This window comes from Rhagoletis pomonella, unplaced genomic scaffold (assembly GCF_013731165.1).
Source record: "Rhagoletis pomonella isolate Grant_MI unplaced genomic scaffold, Rhpom_1.0 Rhpom_scaffold_00004, whole genome shotgun sequence".
NCBI lineage: Eukaryota > Metazoa > Arthropoda > Insecta > Diptera > Tephritidae > Rhagoletis > Rhagoletis pomonella.
Genome location: NW_023458558.1, coordinates 18,422,642 through 18,449,001, shown reverse-complemented (window position 1 = coordinate 18,449,001; position 26,360 = coordinate 18,422,642). Strand labels below are relative to the sequence as shown.

Below are 26,360 nucleotides of genomic sequence, written 5' to 3'. Positions count from 1 at the left end.
GTGGTGAGTTTCGTGCGAAATCTTTACATTGTTGTACGTACATATGCATTTACTATATATACATATGTATGTATGTGTGGGTTGGTGTTGGCCGAACACAAGTTGCCTTTACCATTGCTGTTATCGCGTTGGCAACGTTATCAACACAAATTGGTGGCCTTTGCGCTATATAAAGAAGAACTGCTGCATCCGCGAAACTTCAAAAGTTATACGACTCTTGACCTGTGCACAACGAAAAGTAACCAGAAAACTATTATATAACTATTCAGTTAATGTTCAAGTGCAGAAGAATATCCTTCTAAGCTTTCCAAGTGCCGAATAGTGAAAGGAGCACACAGTGTTAATTGAAATATTTAGTGAGGAGCAACAGTTTGCTGTTCTGTTGGGTTTGGTGTGCATTAGTTCTTACTACTCTATGTATGTATATGAATTGGTTGGTATTCAGATTACCAAATAGTTGTTAAGTATTAAGGCGGAGAAGTTCGAATGCCTTCAAAGTGCCATGACTGTGAAATTTTCAATAAACATTTTAATGGTTTTTGTTAATTGATTAAAAAACAATGTTATTGAATAAACAATGATGGAAAAGTGTTTTTCATGCAAGTTTTTTTTTTTCATTTTTTAAATGCCGCTTGGAAGATCATTTTTGTGATTGAAAAAAATTAAAGTTTCATTTAGGTACAATAATCTCTTGTGAATAATTATGGGAAAAGGTCTTAGAACATTTACAGTTAAATTTTTGCTTTGCTAATTGTTTATTGTCTTTTATACTCAGATATTTACTACCAAATGGGGCAAAATTCGACAAGTGTACCAGCAAATAATTTTATGTCAGCGATTTCGTTCGAACTCTATTACATTGTTGCTATGATTAAGAGTAGCCAATGTGTGAGAAGATTTTTTTTTGCCGCGGTTCTTTATTATACGAGTTTAAACATGCACATTAGGCGCCTTTTTTAGAATCAAAAAATGGCGGACCTATTAGAATGTTTTTCGTACTTACTGGTGGAAACTATAATTTTTTGCCAAAGATTTGCAATAAAAATATGTGTATTGCATTTTTAAACACTGCACCATTTTCAAGGATATACATATGTACAACTTGTAGTGGGCGTGGCAAAAGGAATACATGCTTTTCATAGCTGAGAGCACTTGCCTCCGCTTTACATTTTTGCCGATATTACCACAACTTTACAGAATTACAAAAATTTTCTGAGCTGCGACGTTTTCATATGGACTCTAATGTAGAATTTTCCAGCGATTCCGAATACGAAATCAGAATTAAAGAAAGTAGAACAGTTTTTTAGAAACATATCGAGCCCTAACCGCCAAAATAACGTAAGCGAAATTTTTTTCAAAATTTTATTTTTGATGCAGAAATGCAAATAGACGCTTTAGGAATATTTCTGCATCAAAAAGAAAGTTTTGAAATGAAAAAATGAAAAAAGGAATTCAATTACAATTTTCTTTGGACAAATCTGGATAATATTAAATTTCTTTCTACATTAAATTTGCTATCATCTACTTATGCCAAAACCATTTTCCAGCCAGATTAGAAATTTAGGAGCTATAGGTTGATTTTTGGCAAGTTTACGTAATTTTCAACAAAATATCCAAAGCAAATATTTTCATTCGCTACAAACATTAATATGAAAATATTAGTTTTCCGCTGGTTTACTTCTTGGACTTCAAAGTTTGGTCGGTATTCCTAGAGTGGTCAAAAAAAATGCATGTCAGAAAGTAAAGTCCGGATTTTTATGCTCTCATCCCCTAGAATTATTCTATACCGAAAAAATATACCCCCATTTTCAATTTTAAAGTCAAAAAATATTTAGGGAGTGCTCAAAGCCCTCAAAATTTTCCATGTTTTTTACATGGGGAAAAAACAACTTTTCGATAGGAATAGTATAGAATTCTTGAAAATCAATATTTTTCGATCGGAAAACTGTTTATTCAACCATTTTTTATAGAAACTATATTTTATATGTCCGCCAAAAGCCCTCGGAAATGCAAAGGGTGGGACAAATAAAAAATCTTTAGTATTAAAAAATGGTAAAATAAACTACTGGGTATTATTATTGGAAGTTTCCTGAAGAGAACGCGAGTTTTCCGACTGAAAAATACCAATTTTCTGGAACTGTATACCATTTCTACGAAAAGTTGTTTTTTCCCATATAAAATGCATGAAAAACTTTGAGCGCATTGAGCGACTTGTAAGTATTTTTTATCTCAAAACAAAAAAAAAATTAGGATATATTTTTGCGACATAGAACAATCCTAGGAGGTGAGGGCATTCAAATTCTGACTTAGTTTTTTTTTATACCATTCTAGTGTTCACACTTGCCTGGTTTTTAATTTTTTTTTGGTTAAAAACTATTATTTTATTGCTTATTTTATTATGGTAAACTGAATATAATCACATAACCTGATAACTAAATACATTAGTAATTATTATTATTATTACTGGGGGATAAAGTACTGCGACCTAAAGTTCTGTTGTGCCTCCTTCACGGATTTATAGTGCGTCTATTAACCCGGTTTAGTATAGAGCCTAAATCTACGGATTTCACTTTGCTCTCGGTTATTAATGTTCACCTAGGCACCCTTTGCGTTTGTGCATCAGTGCAAGACACCCTTCTAAGATGTATTGGGCAGTCTCGACAATCGTCCTGAAAAACCTGCATCGCTCCGCAACTAAATTCGTAGTTTAATTAGGTGCTAGTTCAGCCTACAATTTCCTGTCAGGATTCCTGTCAATCTCATTTCCTGTAATACCAATATGTCCAGGAATCCAGAGAATCCAAACTCTGGTGTATTCAGCTTACCAAGGCACATCACCAGTTTTAAAGTTACGTGATGATATCTAAGGGCCTTGATAGCCGCTTGGCTTTCATTTAAGATCGCGAATTGCCGATTCCGGTAGTTTCCCTTGATACTAAAGTTCGCGCATCTCTCTATGGCGTATGTTTCCGCCTGAAAAACGAGCATTTGTTTTCCCAGGGGTTCCGAGTGTCTTAGCGTCGTCACCGAGCCATCAGTGTACCAGGTTATCATGTTTTGGTTTATTCGATATGCCTGCTCAGCTCGTTTCATAACTCAGCTCAGTTTTGAACCTATTCGTAAAGCTGAACCTCGGATGCATTGTATTTAAATTTTAGCCCATTTCTTCGTCAGAATAACGGAATTCCTACGACTAAGAATCCCTTCTGTCTCGTTATTGGCACCATTCATCCTCAGTAAAGCTCTTTTCACCTAAGTTTTTACGTGAATATTAAAGGGGTAAGATCTAAAAGAACTTCCCAATATGTGGTTGGACAAATTTTTATGGCTCCAGTTATGCAACGCTTTGATTGTTCCAAGTTTTCTAGTTATATCTGGTCGAATGATGGCTCCACAAGCTATCATGGGTCGTACGATTGTCGTATAGATCCATCTCAGTATCTTTCCTGCCATGGACCTACATTTCATAAATTACCTTACACCCTTCTTCGCAGTTTCTTCCACGTGTGCTTTTCAGAGTCGTTTTTGGTACAGTATTACTCCTAGGAATTTAACCTCTTTTACATAATGTTGATTCCATCTATCATTTTCAGACTATCAAGTTTACATTTCCCTGAGAATAGTGATTTTTGCTAGATTTACATTCAGCCCCACTTTGGCACACCATTTTTTGGTTACATTCAGCCCTAGCAGGATTCTATCACACAGGGGGTTTCCGAATTTTCCCCTGCATATTATTACAATGTCGTCGACATGCCCCTGACAAGTTAGGCCAGTATATGCTAGCTCTTGGAACACTCCGTCGACGACTAGGCACCATAGTAGTGGAGATAAAACTCCGCCTTGTGGACACCCCTTATTGTTCCGGCTACAACGATATTACATATTCGCACAGGTTTGTATTTTTAATTTTCTTGTGCGGAGCAGGCAATTTATCCAGGCTACGAGGGTATTGTTGGTTGTGAGGAAGTGCACTTGTCAGCGTAGCGGTTTCAGTGGAGAAGCCGTCATAAATATGTGCTTGCTGACGGGAGTTTAATGGATAGGCCAATAATACCGTAGTCCTGGCCTAGTTGTCTGTTACCTTTTCTAATGCTTTTAGTACAACTGAGGTAGGCAGATCGGTCTGTAGTATTTTGTACGAAGTGGGTCCTTCTTTCCGACCTTCCGGATGAAAACTAACCCAGTGCTATGCTAACTATTCAGATTTGGGTGTGGATCCTTTTTTTTTGTTCTCAGTACAAACGAATGAACTCTGTGTGGTCTCGCAAGCTACCATAAAAGTCATATTTTGGATTTTCATAGTGTTAAAAAATAGTTTCTAATAGATTGCGTAACAGAAATGTATTATAAACAAATTTGTATGGAAAATCTGGAGAAAATTAAAAAGTATCAGCTTGAAAAACACGCGGGTAATTTCGTTTAGATGGTTCATTAAATACGGTATACTATACCATATTACCAACACATACTTAAGGTCTCGCGGCACTTACACTCTGTAAAACCTGGGTTCGATCCCTGATCAAAACAACATCTAAACAAGAAGGCGGACGCCCCTCTGACTTGAACAAGGTTCTCATTTAAACCATTTGCAGTTTGGAGGCGGCGTAAAATTGTAGGTTTCTGATTTGTGTTGGACATTAGGATTCACACCACAAATTATTATTATTTAATTTATATGTCTTTCAAAAACGTTTAAATCGGAGACAAAGAGTGAATTTTAAAAAATTCGTTAAATATTTTTTAAGAATTATAAAAGTCGCTTCGATGATTATTATGACCGAGAAAAATGTGTAATCGATAACTGTTATTTGAGACTGAAGTTAAAAAATTCGTTTCATTATATTTATGAGTGAGACAATTTTGTTTAATTTTTCAAAGACTTTTATTCGAATCTTTAATTATAAAAATGTTTCCCGAATATTTTTTTTTGCATTACATAATTTTTTGCATATTATATGGAGATCTTCCCCATTTTTTTTCTGCCTTAAAATCGGACCTGGTCAAATTAAAAAATTCGAAAAATTTTATAATAAAACAAAACTCCTTACCCAAAAGAAGTAGATATGAATTACAGAAATTAACAAAAAAAAATTTAATTCATTGTATAAAAAATTTTGGAATAACGCGAAAAGTGTACACTGTCATCATATTTATCAAGTCCATCATACGCTATCGGGAAAAAATTTTATTGAAATGTTATAGCGTTTATACGTCAATATAAGCCTTTTACACTGACACTTACGGCTGTAGACAGAACAAATAAACAAAAAATATATCTCATTAGTGCAGCTAGTACAAGCAATAACACAAAAAACTTCTTATTCGAAAAAAATTACTGCTACCTCAAAAAAAATACATTTATAATTTCACTCTGAAAATAAAATAAAGGACTTAGTTTAAAAAGGCGTTTATAATTTAACTCGAATACAACTTTTAAAAAAAAAAATTTCTCACCTATAGTTATTCTGAGAGATTTTTAAAATTTTAGTCCCAAAATAATAGTGGTTGATTAATTAAAAAAATTGTATCGTACTATCACTGCAGGGAAAGTCTCAAGTTTCAAAATGGCACAAAAAAAAACACCGAAACACGTAAACTTTATATTCGGTCGTTCGGTCGGCCGTTTTTCCAGATCTGGTCATTTTCGCAAGATATACAATGCAAATCGATGGATAAATAAACAACTTGTGATGGTCAAAAGAAAATGTGCAATAATTTTTTGCAGGAATAACACCAAGAAATAATGTTACTCATACGCCATAACATACGTGGCCGTGATCGTACATTTTCGTACATGGCGTATGAGTAACTCTTTCCATGTTAAAGCTTGAATTTTTTTATTTGCAATGCAAACTAAAAATGCAAATATCTTCGGACAATGACCTAACCTAGAACAACGGTATACAGATCTCGGCGTTTTTTTTTTGTGTCAACTCCTCATTGTGATCATTTCGATTTACTTTTTTATGGGTCTCTCTTGAGTTCATAAAAGGATAAAAAACATATTCTTCTTGCCAAATACCATATTGACCTACATATATACATACATATGTCATAGGTTTTTTACACCACGCTGTCAATCTTGAACGTCCCCCATGACAAGGGTCTCGAATTGGCCCCAACGATATGAGGCTGATCCACAGCATCATTTCTAGTGTTGGCCCCCTTATGGCTATCTACAGCTAAATCCTCGTTCTGGAAGATGGAGCTTGAGCTAACTATTGTCGAAGACTGGTGTCCTGTATCTCTCTTTTCGTAAGCTTTGGATTATGGTTCCCAATAATTTATTGATGTCATAATTTCAGCAAATATATGTAATAAAAAATACTTTCTTTTACTCTCTTCGATAACAGTGTTAGCAACCAAAAAGAGTATATATATGTAAGTCCTCAGAGAAACTTTGTGGTGTCTGTCCGATTGTGACTTAGAGGACACACGAAGCATTTTTCTGCATAATAATTCTTTCATATTAGATTAAAATTTACGTAAATACTACATATCCATCGATATACTATATATGTGCATATGTATGTGAATGTATGTTCATATGTGTATCAAATTTCTATGTGAATTCCTTCTGATTAATGGGCAATTGAAACAATTAAGGTGATCATCCAAAAAGAAAAGTTGCAAAAAATCTCGCTGTCGTCAATTGTGGATATTACTAACTAACATCGTCTTGGAACGATTAGTCAAGCAAAAACAAAAAATAAGTAAGTGGTTTTTTTTTTGTTGTTGTCGTCTGTTGCGTATGCAAAAAAAAATTCTTTGCCCGCAAATGACTTTCTATTACCATAACATGCATTTGATGGCCTCTTCGGTTGACCTGGTGATTGACATTGACGCCCATTGGCGATATACATATGTATGTACATATTATGTTTTTATATATCCCAGTGGGAATAGTAGTAATGCATTACATACCTGATAAATAATGTAATGTATTTCATATAAGTTCTAGATTCTATTACTGTTTAATATGTAATCAGCACTCTAATTTGTACAAAAAGTCCCAACAATTTTATTTTAAATCACTACATTCCTCGATATTATGTAATGCAAACTTGAATTCCCCACATTTCATAGGACATGGGCCCTGGGAAAAAAATGCATTTTCCTATGTGAAAACGGCTGATTTACTAATTATTTTTTCGATTACCCTACATTTCATTTTCCTACTGGGATGTAAATAAATATGCGTACATTTGTGTGGCGCTGACGACACTACTATGTGGTTCTACAGGGGTCGAATATCAGAGGAGACAATTAAATGTGCCTATGGCAAAATAGCCTACCGCCACTGCCAAAACAAGCAGTTACACAGACAGCATTATATACATACATATTACTAGTAATCAAAGCTTTTATTGCTTTTTGAAAGTACTAGTGTGGGCATTTGTAGCAATTTCGTGTTACTTAATTGAATGAAAACAAAAACAATAAACAGTAAAAAAAAACGAAATGATTACAAAAATGCTGCAAGCGTGACGAAATTATTACGAATCAATTGTCAAATATGTTTTTGCAAACAAAATGTGGCAAAATAGGAATGATGTAAATGAAAATGTCAAAAATTAAGGGCTGTTTAGTAAGTATATTTCTCGAATTAATTTTCAAATGCAATAGGCCAAGGAGCAAGAGATCGGTGGTATTATTAGGAATTTATTTTAGTGATAATTTGCAAATGGGGTATATAAAAGACATAAATACTTATATACTTATAAGGCGTCTACAAATACATATATGAAATGCTCACAGAAATTATAAAAGATCATATGTTTCAAACTTTATTTATAAAACTGGAATAAGCACACTAAGTGGAGTGTCCTTGTGTTTATGAGCAAATCTCACGAGTTGTTACATTTTCGACATAAATGTACACCTATGTATCTTAGAAAATGCATTATCTTCAGTTTTGTATAAAGAACAAGACTCCATCGCAAAATTGTATTTAAATGAAAACTTAAAACACATATACATACTTAAGAAAAGTTAAAATAACCACTCATACTTGTATACCCGTAGTTGCGTATGTAACGTATACGCCTAGTAGCACCACACGCAGTCATCCAACACGTTTATAGTCATTTAATTTTTAAAAAAATTTCTTATTTATTTTTGCTTTATTTTCATTTTCTTAACTTAGTTTTCTTTTAGTTATTAATTTGTATTGTTTTAAAGAAAAATATATATATTTTTTAATTTAATTTAATTTTCAAAAAATCTATTGCTAAAAACCGAATAGTGAAAGGTGAGACTTACTCGTTAGCAGATCTTTCAATTACTCTTTCGAAAGACAGTAAAGAGCTTTCAAGATAGTTTCCCAAATTGACAATTGTCTTACGAAAGACTTTTTGTAAGTTTGGCAAGGGACAACGGAAGATCGTGCCACAATATTTTTCGTCCTTGTGATTATGCCATAGAATTTCTGCAAAGTCAACAATTTCTACTAAATCTCTTTTAATAATGACACAACACAGCTTAAGCGGACAAGCTAATAATTAGGAAGTAATATCTTCTACAACATCAGCAGCTGAAGCTTTGTATTTGTATGTATGGCGCTATTCACATTCATTTAAACTAAGCTTCCTTTGTCCGATACTCAATTTTTCTACACACCTATGATATTCTCTTCGCTTTCCACTTTGGTCTAAATTAGACTACCGCCGCTGCTCATTGAAGAAAACAACAAAAAATTACATGGTTGCTGTAGCAATTCTGTAATTTGTGCCAAAGTCGTTCATTAACCGGATGCCAACAGACAGATGGAAATGCTGTAATGATGCAGCAACGTGCGTTTTGTGCACAAATGTCACACCTCCAACACAAACATCAATATCAGCTCGAATATCCGAGCGTTGTGTTAGAAGTTTTGCAACAAAAATTCTTTGCTGCTAAACTTTCGCAGAAGACGTTAGCACTTTAAACCACGCACTAACACAGTAAACAAACATATGTATGTATGTATTTATGTACACTAGACTGTATCACGAAAAAAAAGTTGCATTCTTTCAGCCGGGATTACACGATTTACTATATTTGAAGAATTTAATCAAAAGATTTCGCAAAAATAATAAGATTTACGTCAGCTGGATCGATTTCCGACGAATTGACAACCTTCCTCCTTTTTGTGAAGTCGCATAAAAATCTCCCTCGGATGACAAAACGGTTTAAGCTTAAAAAATCTGCATAAAAATATTTAAAATAAAAAATCTACGGAATCATAATAATACGACTTTTGATGTGGTTTTTGTTTAAAAGATTGGATTAAGAAAAACTTGAATAATTTGACCAAAACTACACCGATTTAGAATTATGAAGTAGGTATCAGTGGAGAGGTATTTTTGCATCCTCTTTATTTATTTGCAAAGAAAGTAATTCACGTCCCAATGTTTTTTTTTTCAAATATCAACACATCCTAATTCAACTTGGAACCTTTCTCTTTCATACCTTAATTGAGATTATTTGGAAAGAAATATAAAGGGTGAGAAAATACTTTTCCAATGATACCTCATAAGTCTAAATTGGTATGGTTTCGGCACAGTTATTCTATTTTTTCTTAAACCAATCTTTCCAAAAATTTTAAAAGCAGCATCAAATCGTATTATTATGAATCCGTTGAAATTTTTTTTACATATTTCTATGCAGATTTTTTAATCTCCAACTATTCTGTCATCTGAGGCGATTTTTTTGCAAAAAATACTTAAAAAACTATGTTTTTTCATAAAAAACCTAAATTTTCGGAGGTATTTTCAAATCGATACAGCTCACCTAAATCTTAATATTTTTTCGAAATATTTTGGTGCAAGTCTTAAAATACAATAGATTTTATAGTTCCAGTGGAAGAGTGCCGATTTTTTTTTATGGGGAGAGATGCAGTTTAATGTACATACATTATACAAATAGGTAGGTATGTATACATACTAATATATATACCCTGCAAAATGCAGCTAATTTGGGATGATTCCGGGGCCAATCGCAAAGGAACATGCGACTAATACCACTTTTGATCTCTTTATATGGAATGAACTGTCCATTTTTCTTCGAGCATGTCCTACAAAGAGATAGTCCCCTTTTATACCTGACCGGTTGTAAAAAGTGACTAATCACTTTTAAAAACCGGGGTCCTCAGGTTAGCTAAGGTTCGTTGAGTAAGCGCGTACATATCATTACGCCTAAGCGATTTTGGCCGAGTTCAACAAAGCACGCCAGTCGTTTCTTTTCTGTGCCAACTGATGCCAATTGGAAATGCCAAGTGAAGCCAAGCCCTTCTCCACCTAGTCTTTCCATCGCAGTGGGGGCCTCCCTCTTCCTCTGCTACCACCAGCGGGTTCCGAGTTGAATACTTTCAGAGCTGCAGCGTCGGGGTCCATTCGAACGGCATCACTCATCACTCTATCGTCTACGGTAATCGGCGTCGCCAACGCGTAAATACCCCTAAATCGAATACTCCAAGAACCGCCAATCATACGCGTATGAGCCTAGTTGCGACTAATTAATGCCAGGTTAGCCAGAGCGGCGGCCGCCTCGTCCGCTATCGGGCCTGATCACTTCCTTACGATCGGACCACAGCGCAATCAAACAAGATCTCAGGAAGGAGAGCAACAGACTCGGAGATGAACACTGGCGTAAAACTGCAGGTCAACGCCAGGCTAAATGCTTACTGGGAGGCCACAACCTTACAAGGTACAGGACAATCTCCCCAAGAGAGGAAAATAGCAGGTATTCAGATGGGTTCCTGCAGACTAAGAGGTCAACAGCACAAACTAAGGATCTGTTCTAACGATCCACATATTTTATTTCTGCGAGTAGACTGAGGAGACTTCTTTACAGCTGCTTCGCGAGTGCAAGGCGGTTTCGGAAAGACGGTAGGTAGAGGTGCCTAGGCCAACTCTCATCAAGTTAAGAACTTATACAATCTTAAAATTTCTGGAACCCCTAGGTTTGGATGTGGTACTATAAATGGTTGAGAGCACAATAGATCTCTGGGCCGCATATCGCTGCATATCTCGGATTACGTTCTTTCAAGTTTCGTTGCACAGTTTTTTTTTTCAGGGCATAAACGCGCATTTTCGCGCAAACAAACGCAATGCATTGCGAACAACAAAAACTCATTGCAGAGCGGATATGAGAAAAATCAGGCGTGAAATATTAGCCAGGTAATGAGCAGTCAAGCGTTGGCTACTTTGTTAGCATCCAAGCTGGTTAGGTGCGTGTTTCGTATTTCCACTGTTCTTATCACTTGGCGTTTCAGCCGCTATTTCACCGCTCATTTACACCGACTTCAAAGACTTCCTCGGTGCAATTGCCCTACTCTTGTCATGTAAATTAATAAAAAGATAATGTCCTGGTTAAAGTCCCATTTATCGCTTTCCGGCCAATGCCACAATTACTTGCCGTACTTTTTTTTTGAGCATCAAACTTTCTCTCGCGCCCATCGGCACCTACGCTTTGGCTAAATCCGTTAGATAAACTGTTGCAAAACTGTTTATAAGTTCTTCCTCCTCAGCGTTTTCTTTTCTTTTGTTTTTGTTCTTGTACCTCACCATTGGTGTAGGTATGTATGTTTATTTAACTCCATCGCCATTCTGTTTACTTTCTCCTTCGGCAGCTTTTTGGTCACCATAGTTTGCTTGGGGACATCCGCTTCTTAACACGTTGCTGGCACGAAATTGGATTAAACTTTATTGTCTTCCATATTGTTTCAGAATTACTTAAGCTAGTTAGCTTTGTTGTTGCTGGCTAAGGGAAATAATGTTTGCATTTGAACTTAAATTGCTATGTAAAAGTGTTAATTAATTATTCGGTTAATTATGTCATGGTTAATTGGCTGGCAAAATATGCAATGGGAAAAGAAGTAAGTAGTTCCAAGTAGCTTGTTAATTAAGTAGGAGAAAATATGTATGTATGTAGGTGTTTAGATAAATTTCTTAAGTCTACTAATGTCGAATTTCTAATTTCAACTTTGAGAAAAAAAAATTCGCAGAATACACTTTTTCATAGCAATCAGCAACATCAGAGCTTTCATACGTTTTTTTTTGTGGCTTACAAGCTTTATCGGTCAAAAACCAGAATGTATCGAAAGTGTCGACTTAGGCTCATCAAAAGTTTAATGCTACCATTTCCTTAATTTCCTCCATATTGCATGGTCGGTTGTACGGAAGACGCATTTTGGCAACATGTTTGTTGGCCAATGGGCCAATGTCCCGTTATCGTGGCACTTAACCTGGCAATATTTATCCTCGAACTCTTTAAAAGTTCCTCCCCTTTTTTTTGTTTGTAATAATTCCCTCTATACCCTTGAGATAATATTTAGGCGACTTCCGCAAAATTGATAAATTGGAATACCGCGTGTGGGATGTAGTTCCCAGTTTAAGGTATAGGTTGAAATACAGTAAGAGAAGAATTGACGAAATCATGTTTTTCATTTAGGAGGTACATGCCTGTCATTCGTTCAAATGTCAGCCGCTGCCAGACTGTTTTCTGAACCGGTTGTCTCGAATTTGTCCACCGAAAACGTGAAAAATCTATTTCGAAGGCCCATCGCATCTGCGGTAATACTTTACTATCAAAATGAGCGTTTATTAGTGCAAACGTTTCACTTTCAAACTTTTGATAATAATGTTGCATTTATCACTTGAAAGTTCCACTCAAGGGTGTAACTTGTGATGGAGAGTTAAGCATTAGAATATATTGGGTTCATGGGCAATCTCTTTCTGAATATAATTTCTTTATGAACTCGATTGAATGAGTACGTTTCCACTTATTTGGACAATACTTCCGACGGACAGATGCAGAATATCAGAATTAAGGGATTTCCGTAAACAAATCTATCTCTTTAATTGGCTATAAAACAGTTAATTTGTTTTCCATGGCTATGTACTTAATTGGTGTGAGACACTTACCGCATGTCAAAAGTGGAGAGTGGAGAGTGGAGAGTATTGTCGTCAAATGCGATAAAGTCATGTCTTGCCAAAATATAAAAACAGCAGTTCCAAAATAAGTTTTTACGAAGCTGGCAAACTGTTGCAAATATCTCAGATTAGCGTTCCAAAGTGAGAACACGACCATCTGCAAGATATACCGTTACAAAATACTATGTATGTAGATAAAAAAAAAATATGTAGCTTTTACGACACAACAGACAGCTTTACGACGAGTGAGACCATCAAATTTACGACTGCATGCAGAATTATACACAGAATAGCTTGATATAACAGGTGGTTAGGGATAATAAAACGTTTTGAATAATAACAAATGTTCCGCTTACGAATCAATAGATTATATTTGTACTTTACATATTAATGCATATGTATATATGTATCTACATTTGAATGAATCAGTATTATTGACATTTGCGCCTATTATTACTATTACTATTATTGATATTTAGCTTACCAGCTAAGGTGGCAACAAATCGCTGATAGACATGTCTACACAGCACAGTAGTACCGCTTCATGCATTTTTTGGGCAAAATTAGAAGGAATCGGCGTAGAACTTCAATTCTCAAAACGTCTTAAAAATACCATAAAAAGTGCACCGATGAATATATGAGCCCCAAATGTTGTCCATATATTTTCAATAACGTTATGTGGGAGCCCTGAAAAATTAGGTGTGTGAACTATACTTCCATATGAACCTACAAAAAAAAAAACAAGAAAAACAAAAGTTAAGTTAGTTAAGTTAAGGCAACAAAAATCTCGATCAGTTTTAGTTGAATTAAATTCTTCTGACATTTGCTGCTTTTATTTTGTATTAAAGTGCTAACTTCGTACAAAGTTAGGAATTTTTCTTATTCAAATATGCCTTTGTTAAGCCAAACCCTTCGTATATAAAAATTGTTAATTCAAAAAATTTTATTTTTTCCGCCGAAATATTACTGTGCGCTGGTGTGCCAAAGGATGCATGCGCATGCAAACATTCTCACACAAAGGTGGGAAGGTATGGAATGATTATTGTTATTATATATTATGCCACGCATACATATACATAGTAGCTCTACATACATATGTAGTTGTGGTTGAAGTAGTGATGCACTTCGATATATGTATGTATATTCGGCTACCACACCTGTTGCATGTGCACGCAATTCACCTGAGTAAGTAGTTTTTTTTCCTTATTGATTTGAAATTGACATGACAACAAGAATGCACAACCAATTCAATGGCATACTATAGTTACTTACTCAGCTAAATGTAAATATTTTCTTTCGCTCTTTTCAACAGTAATATATTTACCAATCTTTCTTACTCAAGATCTCGAGAAGTCGAGTTGTTAAACTCCTGCAATTCAATTGGCAGAGGAAAAGATCATTAACGCCCGTCTCTTTAAATAACTGTATACCTATTTACATAAATATTTACTTGAATAATGCATATGCATATGCATACATGTGTAAGCGTGTACATATGTAAGCGTGCAACGTTTAACTCCGCCAAATATACACGCATAAAGTTAGAGTGTGGCAACTTTAATAAATACAAAATCTGACACAGTCGTTGACTTATGACTTCGCAGTACGCGGTGGACTGAAGCCGCTCACTTGCGCCTGTAAATATGCATGCATGCCTTTGCTCATCCATGAAGTGATGAGTGCATTGCTGATAGGAATCCGTGTTGCCAGATATTCTTCAGATTTTCTTCAGATTGAAGTTTTTGTGCAACTTTACGAGGAAAGGTATGGATATATTCTTTTATTTAAATTCCACTTTCAAAACAGGTGGCAACTCTTATCAAAAATATATTGAAACTAACCCTGGTATTCAGTAAGCAGTCTCTAGTTACTAGTAGAGACTTTTCGTGGTAAACATCGATTTCGAAACTAGATATTTGGTATGCAGTAAGCTGTCTCATGTCTCTGGTCTCAAAAAAAGTCTCTGAGCAGGTCCCAAAAAGCATGCGCGAAAATGAAGAAAGGAAGTATTTGTTTAACAACAATCTCATTAGGAAATAAACTCAAATATTTTAGTATCAAAAAAAAATTTTTGAAAAGGGTTGCCACCTGGTTGAAAAGTTAAACTTAAATTAATTATTCGCAAGCTATCTGAAAAATTAAAATATGGGTTTCAAACGAAAGATTGCTAAGAAACCTTCATATTGAACATTTAGATTATTGAGGTGTTTTACAAGGGTTGCCACCAGATTAAGAATTAAATTCCATTAATTTTAATTAACTCTTGAAATATGGGTATCAAACGAAATGTTTTTGAAAAGGGTTTTAGTTCTGCCACCTGTTTGGAAAATCAAATTCTACTTGAATTGAGGGAATTAGGTAATTGTAATATGTATCACAGTATTGGTTTCAGACCAAATGGGTTTAACAAGGTTTTGGTTGGAAAATGTTTTGGAGACCTAATATAATAGAAGAATTTTGAGTTCAGCAAACCAAAATCTATTGGAAATGACTAGCCTTATCGCAGATGAAATATCGAGCTGTTTCTTTGTTGGCTGAGTCTTTATAACTTCACTGCCTATTCCACACATCGTAACACATATGTATGAGTGTTCTATGTATGTTCTATACACCGGTTAAAATACTACAACCCAGTGGGAAAATGTAATTTATAGTAATCGAAAAAATAATCAGTAAAATAGGCGTTTTCACATTCGAAAATGCATTATTTTTCCCACGGCGATGTCCTTGAAAAAGTGTGGCATTAAATTTTTTAAATGCCAGTAATGCAGGAATGAATGCGATTTGATATGAATTTTTTGCGACTTTTTGAATACATTAGAATGCATACCAATTAAGGTGTTCGCTAGAAGAAAACTCGATTTTTTTTTTTTAATACCAACAATTAAACTTTAAACCGAAAAACTGTACAATATTTCACTTAAACAAAGAGAAATATTTTATTTTGAAATTTTTTGGATGTTTGAAGAATTTGCACTCCACGGCAAATCTATGCTCCTTAAACTTAAATGAAAATATTACGTGCAAATATATCACCCATTTAGCAAAATACTATAAGAAAACGAAATTTTCAGAAGCCGCTATTAAAGTTTTAAGTTTAAACAAACTTTTAGTAAATGAAATAAATAAATAATAAATAGTACTTACATACGTAGTTACATATATTTGAGATTTTTTTATTGTTTTATTTATTTTTTTATTTCGTTTTGGAACATAATCTTTATGCTGGGTTTCCACCAGGCATTAAATGGCAAAAATTACAAATGACAAAGTTGAGCAATAAAAAATCATCGTGTCAGTATGTGAAAAAAAATAGTCATTAAGTTCATATCCACATGACATTTTTTAAATGGCATACATTTTTTGTCATTTCAACGCCTAACGGTAATTCGGAAGTCCAGAAGGACCTTTAAAAAAACCAGCATCTAATGTGCACACACAAACATGTATGTATGTGTGTATAATTGTATAAAACTTTTCGTGGTTGAAAATGCAATGGAGTCACGATGCCGGTGGCAATTTGTTTCCACTGTTGACATTTATTGAGAATTATGATGGAGTTTTGTGGTTGGAGGAGTTTAAAACGATGCAGTAGAGTATAAAAATAAACACAGTATGTAGGTATAAAACACATTGTTGCCAAGAGAAAGCTTGAAAGTGCACACTGATACAGGATTACTTAAAGGAATACGCCACACTGGATATGTTTGTACTAATACATAGCTTAGAAATCTTATGAAAGTAAGTAGATTGATAAAAATGGTAAAACCAAAAGTCGCACAACTAATTATTAAGGCGTGCTATAATTTTTCATTTATCATAATTCATATTTTACATTAAATAGACATAGAGTTGGCGGCCATTACGCATACTGAATTCAAAATTTGTTTATCAACAATGCAACAAGTTCAGACCCACTAATAGTGTGAAGATTAAGAAATGAAACTGGAGGAGGTTCAAATATATTTTATTAGTAATGTATATATTTTTGAACATATTGCAGCCATCTCTGGTTAAATATGAATTATTATATAAAAATATGATTAAGAAGTAACTTGAACATGCTCTTTCACACCATTTATCAGAGCTATTCAGACTTTTATCTAGGCTTATTTTCAAGGCTTACTTATTCGTTGATACTTGACAAATGCGATTTATTTTGTTTTAGTATATGTATCTAACTTAAAACTCTCACAGCTTCTGAATTCTTTGAGACGCAGCACTATTGGCAAAACACGAGTTTTTTTTCAAAATCGTAGATCTTCGCTTAGAAAAGAGATAATGGAATGAAAATTTTTTCATCGTGAAGATAAATGATCATATAATATAGGAAGACTATAGAGAAGTTACAACAACAATAACTTAACCCTCAAAATACCGTTCAAAACGCCACAGGCCACTCGGGTAAAGCATCCAATGTCCCAAAGATCGAGACAAACAAATATGAAATGTAATAAAATCAATAAATTAGGTAAATAAAAATAAAAAAAATAAAAAATAAAAAAATATTTTGTTTTTCCTATTAATATTTTATGTCCAAAAGTAGTTAATTACAAGTTAGTTACATCAAATGCAGAGGTAGCCACCCTTGACTATTTCGCGGCCATCGCCATAGAAATATAGTTAGCTTTCGTCAAAGAAATTATTCAGATAATAAGTTACTTTTATCTCCTTCCTAATCAACTTAAAGTTTGCTTATAGTTAAATCCATTTCCTGCAGGGTAGCAGCTCCTTATAAAATCCTTTAGCAGTGAATATACTGCTTCCTAGATGGCAGCTATTTCCAACTGAAAGACACTGCAGAAGTCCAAAAGCCTGAAGATAGTTTTCGTAAGCAGTTTCCGAAAGAAGAAAGCTCAACCAACCCTGTCTTCAAGTTTTTATCCATCCTTAAAGAAGTTTACCGCCCCTTCTTCGAGTAACCCAGCCTAGCCATTTTTAATGCCTGTGATCAATTATTGTAAAAAAACCAAACCGTCTGGCTTGGAAAATTATACTGCTTAAAATAAAATAAATTTTAATACATTTATTTATCTCACTTTGACAGGAAGTAGTTTCAATTTTTTAAAAATTATTTTTACCACTGAATTTGTGTTTTTTTTTTGCTCTACGCATGCCCCTATCCAATTCCTATGTATAATCGCCCGCTGATTCCGAAAATTGAGTTAGTTTTTTTCTATGGATTAGTTTTCGACATATTTGCAATTTACCGTTATTCAGTTAAAAAAGACGTGGTTACACTTAATCACGTTTGTATGTATATCTTACGAACTAACTGAACAACCTTAATACGAGATGGCAAATGAAGGCTAAGAAAATTCTTCATAAACCGTGTATTTATACATAACTTTTCGATAGGTCTAACAGTTTCTGAAAAATTAATTAAACATTAAAAATTTTTTTTTTTTTTATTGAAACATAAAGAAATTTAAACTTTAATAGAGGATAAATATAAAAATAAAGTATTTTTTGGCAATTTTTTTTATTTTATATGAGAAGGTCGCTACCTAAAGGTGAAAAAGTGTCAAGTCCACTTTTTGTCAAAATTTAATTTTTCATGCAGAATGACAGATAATGTTGAACTACATCGATTTTTCGTCTCTCCTTAATAATTAAAAAAAGGACTTGGCACCTTTTCACCTAGGTAACGAGCCGTTCCTTTTCAAAAAAATAAGCTACGAAGCAATGAAGAAAACCGATTGAAAAATTAAAAAGGAGTGGGTAATGAAATGAAAATGTGCAAAAGTTTTTGTATGAAAAATGAGTAGGAAAAAATGTTACTCATACGCCATGTGCTCATTTGTGTTTTATTTCGATTTTCGGAGTCAACGAACGATTTTGCATAGAAACTGTATAGGGGCATCCGGTGAACCAAAAAAAAAAATATTAATCCGGTGCTATCATGGTTTTGTCTTGGCCCTAAATCAGTGCCAGGCCGCCAGTAGCCTCGCGAGGCTATGTACGCTTTATTTGCCGTATGTGCGTATGTATTTTGCCTGACATAGCCCTAAAGTCTCTTGCAGAAAATTAAGATTGATGACGAGACGAAATATATTTTTCATCGCAGTACCTTGAATACTAAAAGAATTGGCTGAGTTATTCAAGTTTGCATTAAAACTGTAGCTAATATGTAAAAGGTTTAAATTGTCTCCTTTTCATTTTCTTTCTGTAATTCTTGACAGAATCGAATAGCCTGGCGAGTAGTATGAAGTAGTGAATAATCCCAATGTACTTTGGCCGCTCAACACAGGTACATTCGGTACCAGCGATTAAAAATCGTTTGTTTATATCATTTCATCACATTGGCGTAGATTATTTCACCGGACCGGTTACTTATATGTGTCACAAGAAAAAACACCAAGCTCATGCAAGTGCATCGATTTAGTTAATATAGTAAAGGTCCTTCTGCCGACAGTTCTCTTCCAAACCCTTTCTATTCGACTACCCATTCACAAAATGCATGCCAGCAAGACCACTCGTTCCATAGGAAAAAACCTAAACCAGTGGTAAGTCTTCTGGTTCAGAACGAGGAAGATTTCAACAATTTCCGAATACTTTTCGGCCAATCTGGCGGCTAGCGACATCAGACAGGTGTCAGATTTCCCTAAGGGGTTAGGACGCCATGAAAACTATATATGTTTGTAATTCAGTCAAGTTTGCTTTTATTAGCAATCAAATTCTTGCTGACTTATCCACTTAGTTAAATGCTGCCTGCTCAATGTCATGCTATATGTACAATCACTCTATATTTATTGTTATCATTTAGAATTCATACTTTCTTAGTTTGCCGTTCAAAAAGTCGTTGGTTGCAGTGGAAGTACTCTGCCTGAGGAAAATGTATGCATATGCCCGTTTATACTAAATGCGAAAAATTATGTTTGTACATATGTATGTATGTTTTTACTCACTTACCAGATGTCTTCTAAACGTCTGTGACGAGGCATTTTTGGTGGAAATTAGTTGAGAAGATTTTCCGCAGAATCAATTAAATGATAAGAAGCAACTGAAACTAGGAGTTTAAGCTTCTGCCATAGAAGTTGTGCCGGCATAGTAGTTCGCTATGTTGACTTTGGGGATATTTTCACTAAGTTTAATTTTAATCACTTTACGAGTTCCATTGAAGTCTGCACTTGCTTTTCGTCGCAAAGTACGTACAAATAAATGTACGTAGTTATTTGCCTTGTACGATGCGTGGGATTTTTCGACATATATTTTGTATTCGTAAGGGTGTTTATTAGGGTGGTCCAAAAATGCATGTGAAAAAGTAAAGTCGGAATTTCAATGCTCTCAGCCCCTACGATTGCCCTATGCCGAAAAAAATTATATGGCTATTTTTTTTTTTTTTAAATCAAGAAAATCTTAGAGGTCGCTCAAAATTTTCCATGGAAAAAAATACATTTTCTTAGAAATGTTATAGAATTCTTGAAAATCAATACTTTTCGTTCGTAAAACTGTATTTCTCTTCAGGAGACTGCCAGTAGTAATATCCCATTGTATATTATGCCATTTTTAAATGAGACCCTCACCGCATTTTTATTAAGGTTTTTCGGGCTCCTGTAAAATATAGTTAATATGAAAAAATTGTTAAATAAACCATGGGGTATTATTATTAGGAACGTTGTTTTTCCAGAAAAAATGGACGTTGTCGAACAAAGATGAGAAGACTCTGAGACCGTTCGAAAGAACTATTCTACGCAAGATCCAGCACCCTGATCGCATGGGCGACGGGTGACGAAGAAGATGGAATGCTGAAGTTTATGAGCTCTTTAATAACATATGTGGATAATTACAATGATTACGCTGGCTTGGTCGTGCGAGCATGTATGATGATGCTCCGGTAAAAATGTCCTAACAACTGACTTACCTTCGCAAGGGAAAGAGGAGAATTCTTGGCCTAAGCCCAACTTTCCAAAAAAAAAAAAAAAATTGGGACGTGGGGAAGCGAAATCCTTTTATGCCCCGTATATGGCGGATGGTTACTAACATTTGCGCATAGTTTGATTAAAGCCCTTAACAAGAATTCTACATTTGTTCTACAGTGTAATATACATAATATGTATTTAACTAAATTTTATAAATTTTCACACTTCTCGTTTAATAGCACCAAATTTGCTGCACAAGTAGCGTTCAGCTACTTTTATAGCAATTAAAACTAAAGCCTAACACAGCATTATGTAATAAAGAAAACGAACTGAAAATATCCTTGGCATTGAATAAAGGCTTAAATGATCATAAGAATAAGTCGGCATAAACACTTGCACTAGACACCGGACTGAAAAGTATGGATAGTAAAATTATTTTATAAATTTAAATAAGCTATGAAATTTAATGAACAAATGCAAACTCCTTGTAATGTCCTCCACACAAACAAACAAACAAACCAGAGGAAAACCATAAAATTAAAAGCAAAGGTTAAAATGTCGCTCTTTATGCGAAACTATCTAATTATGCTTTACAGTTACGCAACCAACAACCTGCCAATTGACCTGGGATGACTTTGCGCCAAGACTTTTGTCACCCCCCCCAAAGTACTGCTTACATACATATGGACATATTTAGTTACTGCACTTTTCATACTCACTCATGTGGCAAATTAATTTGTTTTGCACATCTTTGAGTAAACAAAAATGGTTTCATTCTACGAGGTTTGCTTTCTTTTTTCGCGTTTTCGTTAACGCCGAAGCAATAATAACTTCCGCTCACCTTGAAGATGTGCCAAGCTGTATAGCTCATCTTTGACGTGCTTTCCTTATTTAGCTGTTTTGTTTTTTTTTCGCATTTGCATTTCCCAAACCTTGCTACAAATACATCAACGAGAACTTAAAATGTGCAAACTCTTCTTCAAGGAATGCAATATCCTTTGAGCTAATATAATGAGAAAAAAAAACAAAAAGTGCACTTTTTGTACGTACATACATAGGTATACTTATGCTTCTTCATTCTCCGTACTCATGGTGTAGTTGATGTTGTGCCAGTTGTGTAATTTCTTGTTGCTTTCTGTCAATGCCCTCTGAGTTTGGTAATTTTAAATGAAAATAAAATGAATCATGGAATAGCGTGAGATCTGCAAATTATACAAAGTCGACTTGCTTTACTTGTTATTTACAATGCAATCACTGCTCAGGCTTTTTGATACTAATAGATACTATGCCCTTAAGTAGCTATTGGTAAAATCATCGCTGTAGCGGAGTATATTTGGGAGCGTATACCCACAGGATATAAAAAAGGCTTGTGACGATTGACTCAGAATTTTTTCTTTCAGTTAATAAATTCCGTGAAATTTCAAAATCCTTTTAAAAAAATGTTGCCAAAAAAAAACTAACTAACTAAAACTTCCATTTAAAAACAGAAAAAGATCTATATTTTAAAATGCCTTAATTATGCTAATGTTTTTTAATCTTCTCAAAAATATGTATTAAAAAATTAAAAAGAAGCTGTAACAAACTTTTGCTTCATACGCCCTATCTCGGAAAATTTTTCAACAACGCACTATTTCAGAATTTGGTTGACGAACGCCCTGTTTTGGAATTTGATAGAAAAACGCCCTATCTCAGAATTCGCTACAAAAACGCCCCATCTGAGCTGCCGATTCAAAAACGCTCAATCTCAGCACATTTTCAATTTATTTTCATTTAGGATAGGGCACTTTTGAACAGAATTCTAAGATAGGGCGTTCTTTAACAAAATTCTGAGATAGGGTGTTTTTTTAATGAAATTCTGAAATAGGGCGTTCTTGAAAAGTTTTGTGAGATAGGGCATTTTGGAACTGGCTGCCGAGGTAGGTCGATCTTCCACTCAGCCATCGATATGTAATAGATTTTCACCAGTAACAAGGACCTGTCCCAGAATTAAGTGTTTTTGACTAAAATTCGTCTTTGAGCGCACAAAGGTAAAATACAGAGATTTTCAATGTCCCACCAAGTCACAAGCATTAACCTAAGCTCATTTGACTACATTAGTATGATCTTTTTAAAACAAACATACATACACACCTACACACTCGTAGATACTCGCAAATTTGTGTGGTGTTATCTACTTTAAAGTTTCAACTCAAACAAACAAACACACCAACCATTGGTGCTACACAGATAACCATTTATCAATATGACCCTATCTTTTAGCTCCATGTTACAGAAATTCACTGCATTTTAATTTTATCTTCCACAAGCTTACTCTTTTAATACTTATGTAGTACTTAACACGACATTATTTTGCAATTTTTAAGCGCTACTTTATACGCTGCAAGCAAAAGTCGTAAGCAGTAATTCTTTAAAAATATTTACTCACTTTGAGTACCAAGTTAACTTGGCTAAATGTTGCAAGCATTAATATGGACAATATGCACTTGGTGGCACACAATTTCTCAATGTTACCTCTGCGAGAAGCACTGACAACCAACAGCGACGACGACGATGCAACAAAACGAAACGATGATGTGGTAGTCAATAAAGCTAAGTACTAAATATTAGGGGAGTAACCTGCCTCGTTTGCCTCAGCATGAACAAAATTTTAGTTTAATGAATCATGGTGGAAATACGCGTATGTATGATTGGGAATTGCAACCCGATGGAATTTGATTTGATTTAGTATCATTTCGATGAATTAGAAATCACACCTATTCGTTGCAAGTGGAATCGCAATCGGTTGTGACCAGTCAGGTACCCAGAGAGTAACCTTGATATAATTTATATTTTCTAAAATACTACTGCGTTCAGAGCGTGCCCACTCAGTAATTATGGCTCTCGAAGAGGACCAACTGAGACCACAGAATGGTGCAGGTCTCGAAAAGGAAGTTAGCGATCGTTCTCATGCCAACTCGTCGGCGACCTCATTTCCTTCGATTCCAAAATGGCCGGGTACCCAGCACAGTGTTACCGTGTTTTTTTCTGCCTAAATTTCTAGCGTGTGAACGCAATCTATAACCAGCATGGATTTCATTGTCCTATTTGAAAGGCGCCGTTCAAACTTTTAATCTGCGGGAAGGTGTTCATCAGACCAAATTGAGCTTAAGAGCTGGCATATGCGGCAAATCGGATCTTTATCATTATACTGTCGGCTCCGAATACTTCAGATTTTAAGCCACGTTCCGCTGGCGTTGCCCTTTAAAAGCGTTATGAAAAGTTCCCTTCATTTCTCAAATTACCAGATTTCCCTCTTCATCTCTGTAGACATCAAGCCAGCATCTCAAGCTCTTCGCACTCATGTCTCTCTGTCGTTCGTTTCTTTCTTTTAAATAGATGTCTCTCGTCTCGGTATTGCCCAACAGTGGATGCAGGTTGGCTTTGTATATTGCGTATTTCTCTGCAGCAGCAATACATCACTCTTCGTCATACCAGATGTTGCTGCGTTTGCGGTAGTATCCAACCACATCTTCTGCAGCGGCACAAAGAGATTGGGAGATGGAATACCACTGCTCATTTACATATATGTATCCAGGAAATGGCGCATTACTTGAATTGAATAGAATTCAGAGTCGATTGCGAAACTTCTCGGCTATCCGTTGTGGCTGTCAAACTTTCGTCGCGCTGCCTGATGCGCAACGATACCTAGGACATTAGCTGTATTAGCTCTTCGGATGGAACGCTAACTCGACACTTGAAGCGTATCTTCTGTCTTACTTCTTCTTTCTTTAATCATCCTTTGACTTTGTGGTGGTTTCTGGTCCTGCTCGTTTCTGGTACTACTGTTCCGTGCCGCGGCGAAATCTATCAGCCTCTATCCGTTGTCGAAGCTATGCTCAGGAAGGCTGAAGTTTCGCTTAACAAAAAAACTGTCTAGGCAAACATCTATTATCCGGCCTTAAAAGCTTTTAAATTATGACTATGCGGAACCGACTCTTTTAGCTTGAATTTTTATTTTCTTTCCTGAACGGCTATTATTGCGCTCCATATGAAAAGTTTGCAAAGCAATAACAATTTTGTTTACATTCCACATTTTCTGTAAAAATTGCTAGAAAATATATAAAACCTGAAATTTTATGTACAAATCTCACATTTCAATTAATCACCTCTTTCTTCCCATCATTTCAGCTTAAATCCTTACCCCCACATACAGGCGTGCCTACAGTGACACCTAAGCACGCGCGCAAAATGCCCAGCCATCACCCCAGCATTGGTCGCAGTCTGTACACGCCAGTATTACTGCTCGCTACTTCCGCCGCCTTTTTGGCGCTTACAGCCTATGCTGAAGGCAAACCAAACGGAGTTGACATTCCGCAACAACAACAATCAAATACACTACTCTCCGAAATGGATAGTGAGGATGCGCGAGACAATTACATCGGCAGTGATACACCGAACTATGATAAGCGTATGGAGCGTTATGCATTCGGTCTAGGACGGCGCGCATACACATACACCAACGGCGGCAATGGGATGAAACGTTTGCCAGTCTACAATTTCGGACTAGGCAAGCGCGCCAGACCCTACTCTTTTGGCTTGGGCAAACGTGGTGAATACGATGAGGATCAGTATATGGATGATCTTATCAATGATAATGTTTACGATGCGGCATTTGTTGGTATGTAATTTTTCAAGAAATTAATACACTCCTATGCTAATTTTTCGGTTAATTTTTGATTCGAAACAAATAGGTGAAAAACGCAACCGGCCCTATAGTTTTGGTCTGGGAAAACGCTCACTTCAAGACCCGCCCCCGCACAGATATGGTTTCGGACTCGGACGACGTTAAGTTTTGAACACTCTCACACATCCACTAAAAAAATCAAATTCAGCCGGACACATACGAACTGCTCGCTGTTGTTTGGTGCTGCGAAGAGGAAATGCTAAGACTAACTATTTGGCATTAAAAGACAAAAGAAGAGAGGGAATTTTAAGAGCAGTCAAGCGGAAGCATACATACATACATACACATATGTCTATTAATTAATGAAATTAACTTCTAGTCAATATTGCTAGTTTGATTATTTTGGAAAGGTATGTTAGTAGGTGCAGGGCAAATCTTCCATAGCAGCTTTTAATAAATAAAAATTGTGCTTTTCGGCGCGCTATATTTTTTAAAAAATATGTGAATGTTAGACACAACTGAGCTGAATCTTATGTTGGGGAGCATACATATACACACACACACGAAAACCTCTTGCCAATTACGATGATTTACATAGTTTTAGAAGTATTAATTTATTTTCGATTTGTGAAATTCGAATAAGTATTTTACAATTACATAAATTCGTCTAAAAAAATATTAAACAAATATATATGCATGTATAAATATATGTATATGTAGCGTATCTATAAAAATAATATATATATATGTATGTATAGTAAAAGTATGCGCGTATTATTAGTGGACACTGAATTGTTGTTGCTGCAGATGTACGAGAATAATGTTAGCTTATACTTATGTATGTATTGTATTAAAAAGTTTAATTTAAACATATAAAGCAAAAGAAAGAAAGCAAAGCAAAACATTAATTTAAAATAA

General features: G+C 35.1%; 1 protein-coding gene across 2 annotated transcripts; it reads left to right on the top strand.

Moving 5' to 3' along the window:
• Positions 1-217: 217 nt before the first annotated feature.
• Positions 218-26,360, top strand: LOC118738417 (allatostatin-A). Of its 2 annotated transcripts, none has more exons than XM_036469349.1 (3): positions 218-391; positions 24,947-25,436; positions 25,510-26,360. In XM_036469349.1, the coding sequence occupies exons 2-3, from the start codon at positions 25,007-25,009 to the stop codon at positions 25,605-25,607; spliced, it is 528 nt and encodes a 175-aa protein (XP_036325242.1). In that variant the 5' UTR covers positions 218-391; positions 24,947-25,006; the 3' UTR covers positions 25,608-26,360. The 2 variants fall into 2 exon arrangements, with proteins under 2 accessions (XP_036325242.1, XP_036325241.1); XM_036469348.1 differs by having other exon boundaries at positions 218-417.